At 53.7% G+C, this 3,249-nt stretch overlaps 1 protein-coding gene across 1 annotated transcript; it reads left to right on the top strand.

The window, feature by feature from the left end:
- Nucleotides 1-305: 305 nt before the first annotated feature.
- QC764_100230 (uncharacterized protein) lies at nucleotides 306-2,828 on the top strand (the record flags this gene model as incomplete). Its single annotated transcript, XM_062941240.1, has 2 exons — nucleotides 306-1,532; nucleotides 1,596-2,828. The coding sequence occupies 2 exons, from the start codon at nucleotides 306-308 to the stop codon at nucleotides 2,517-2,519; spliced, it is 2,151 nt and encodes a 716-aa protein (XP_062804123.1). The 3' UTR covers nucleotides 2,520-2,828.
- Nucleotides 2,829-3,249: the final 421 nt, after the last annotated feature.

Below are 3,249 nucleotides of genomic sequence, written 5' to 3'. Positions count from 1 at the left end.
TGTCTCTGCGAGGTACCAAGATACATTCTTCAAGTGAGAGAGAGACAGTGGTCCTCTGCTCTGGGTCTCAACCGTCCACGGTCACATAATACCCGGGGTCACCTCCGGCTGATCGCGGACCAACTGCTCGACCTTGCTCTCTTTCTCAAACACCAGACTGATCTTCACTCATCTGTCCGTCTCTCGCCATTCCTCGCGCTTGTCCATTCCAGCCCTACGAATCCTTTGCCATATCAAACTCGTTTATTGTCCCCCCTTCTCCCACAACCGTTTCCTCGACCTCTTTTTTCTTCCTCCGAACTCACATGACACTGTACGCACCATTTCGAACCGGAGACGCAGAGTCTTCCTTGTCGAACATTCCAACACCGCCAGAACTGCCGGTGATGGATCCAGAGCTGTACCACAACAACAACAACAACAACACGCCTTCTTCTTCCTTTACAGTACCGTCGTCTATTGCCAGCGTGAAGAGAGACCCATCGATATCGCAGTCGCCTCCTCACATGTCGCCCCTGACGAGTGTCGAAGCCATGTACACGGCATCGCCGCAGCTAGTAACACGGACGAACTCTACGACCCCTGATCCAGCCCACGCTGATGGGCAGTTGGTTGTGGGAATGGGGATCCGTGATGGCGAGTGCCAGAGGGCTTTCATGCCCTCTTCAGTTCCTCGCCAAGGAGCTTCTTCTTCCATGTGGAGCGCCTGTATGGGAGGGTCACAAACTGGAAGCGACGATTTCGACAACTACGCTCTGCACAGCTCTCGGCCTGGTCAGGTAGCTGACGGACTCCCTCCTCCATCTTCGCGTAGCTGGACGCCTCCAGAACACATTCGCTCGGTATCGTGGGATCACTATCCGAGACAGCAACTAGTTCCTTCTTATTCACAAGGCCCAGAACTGACTTCTTTCCCGGCTGATGGGCTTCCTTACAACCTTCCCCTGCAGAGTTATGACGGGGCAGAAGGCAGCTTTCTGCAGCGAAGCCAGACAGAACCGTGCCCAAGGCAGTATCAGAACGAAGTATCGACACCAGAAAGCCTTCGCGCGCTGTCCCCCTGCAGCACTACTCTGTGTCTAAAGGCAGATTACGACGAGGGTCTGCCAAGTCCAACACCCGCCGCGCAGCAACAGCCATTACCGGGCACGATGGAGGACTTGATGGGTGGTGGTGGTGGACCTCACTCGCCACCCCCGATCGGAACGGGTAACGGGAGTCAAATCGACAGCAGTGCGCCGAGCCCAACATCAGCAGCAGCAGTAGCAGCAGCAGCAGTGGTAATTCCCGGCGGCGGGGGTGGCGCATCCGACTCGGGCTTGACGAGCAACAACACTAGCAACAGCAGCAGCAACAACAACAAAAACGAAGAGCCCTACGCAAAGCTCATTTACCGCGCCTTTATGAGCAAGCCGAACCACGCCATGACCCTGCAGGAGATCTACCAGTGGTTCCGGGACAACACGGACAAGGGCAAGGATGATACCAAGGGGTGGCAGAACAGTATCCGGCACAATCTGAGCATGAACATGGTATGTTGGCTTCCTCTTTGGGACATCTGCAGGTTAGGTAGCAGCTAACAGTTGTCTTGGCAGGCTTTTACCAAACGTGAGAGAAAATGCAGCACCGCCAGCCAGAGCGATCCCTCGACAGCAGACGACAAGCAGCCAGAAGAAGAGACCAAACCGGTTGTTTTGGCTTCGTCTTCTTCTCCTGCTACCGCTGCTACTTCAGCCGACCAAAAGAAATCTACCGAGTGGTACCTTGAGCCCTGGGCCATTCACGAGGGTGTCCAATCCACCACCCGCTACCGCAAGGGGAACCAGTCCCGACGCAGCGGTGCCCTGTCTTCATCTTCCCTTCGGTATGATGACTTTTCCCGGCGGTCGTCATCTGGTAGTCATCGGGGCATTAACAAACCCGGAGTCTACAACGGCAGAATTCGCACCGCGTCGTCGTCGTCGTTGTCGTCTGCTTCCCGACATGCCCAGACCAACATGAGGAACCACGCTCGGAACATTGCGCATGCCATGGCCCAGGCGCAGGTGGCGGCCATGGCGGTGGGGTACTACCCCCCTCCTCCTCCGCAGACATCACCCTACGCTGGGAGCCACTCGGGGTTTTATCCTGCTGGGCCGTTGGTGCAGGTGGACATGCCCGCGATGGGGGTGGACCAGCAGCAACAGTTGGATTATCACCACCAAGCTCATCAGGATGGGTACTATCTTCACTCTCAGCGGTCTGCTGCTTCTACTCGGGCGCCGTCAGACGAGCCGGTGACACCCGAGCCGGTGAATGTCGGGTTGGCGTACGGGCAGGGGACCGCACCGGATGGGTTGTTGCTTCCCGATTTGAGGACCACGAGCGCAAGTAATGGGGATTATCACGGGGGTTTAATGCAGCATCATCATGTTTATGACACTCATCATCACAATGGGTGGGGGGGAGCGAGCACGGCGATTATGGATGATGGGGAACAACATCATCATATGGGGGTGGTTGGGTATCATCAGTATTAAGTGTCTTTTTTTTTTCTTTTCTGTCATTTCTTTTGTTGCTGTACATACATACATGGCGATAAAAAGTTGGAGTAAAAATGGGGATTTTTGGTTGATCAGCAAGCAAGGGTTGGTTGTGTTTTAAGCATGGGTTAATTTTGGGGGGCGGATAGCATGGATTTTTGTACAATTATTATACCTTATCATGGTGGGCAGAGGAAAAGAGAGAGTTGAGGTGTGTTGTTATTTTTGCTTCTTGTTTTCTGGCGTGGGGTTTGAAGTGAGTATCTGTAGAAATACACGTCGTTGACGAGTGGGTGTCATAGTCAGTCAGATGGGTCCAAAAAAGCAAGTGACCAAAAAAGAGCTGTGCTTATGCTACTTCAGAACAGCCATACTGTCACTCGCCACTTTTGACATCTGCTGAATGGGATTCAGACAGTACACTCCTCAGTGCTTCGGAGTACTCGCTAAATTTTCGTTGATTTGTTTGGGCCGGAAATAGGTGGTTATCGCGCCGTCAAGCGAGCAGAGTCGGTGTTGGATTTGCACACTTGCTTTTTTTTCTTTCGACCCACGTGTCAGTTGACTTGGTGGGCTGAAAGTGCGTGTGAGGTGGGATTGTCAAAATCGTGGGGATGGATGGCATGGGATGATCGTCGACGCTCGCTGTCAGAACCTGGTCCTGGGAGGTGCAGGTGTCACTTTGTCACTTTCCTTTTGCAGGGACAAAAGCCACAGGGGGATTGGT

Source organism: Podospora pseudoanserina, chromosome 1 (assembly GCF_035222485.1).
Source record: "Podospora pseudoanserina strain CBS 124.78 chromosome 1, whole genome shotgun sequence".
Classification (NCBI taxonomy): Eukaryota; Fungi; Ascomycota; class Sordariomycetes; order Sordariales; family Podosporaceae; genus Podospora; species Podospora pseudoanserina.
The sequence above is the reverse complement of the archived record's forward strand: the minus strand, read 5'-3'. Positions and strand labels throughout refer to the sequence as shown.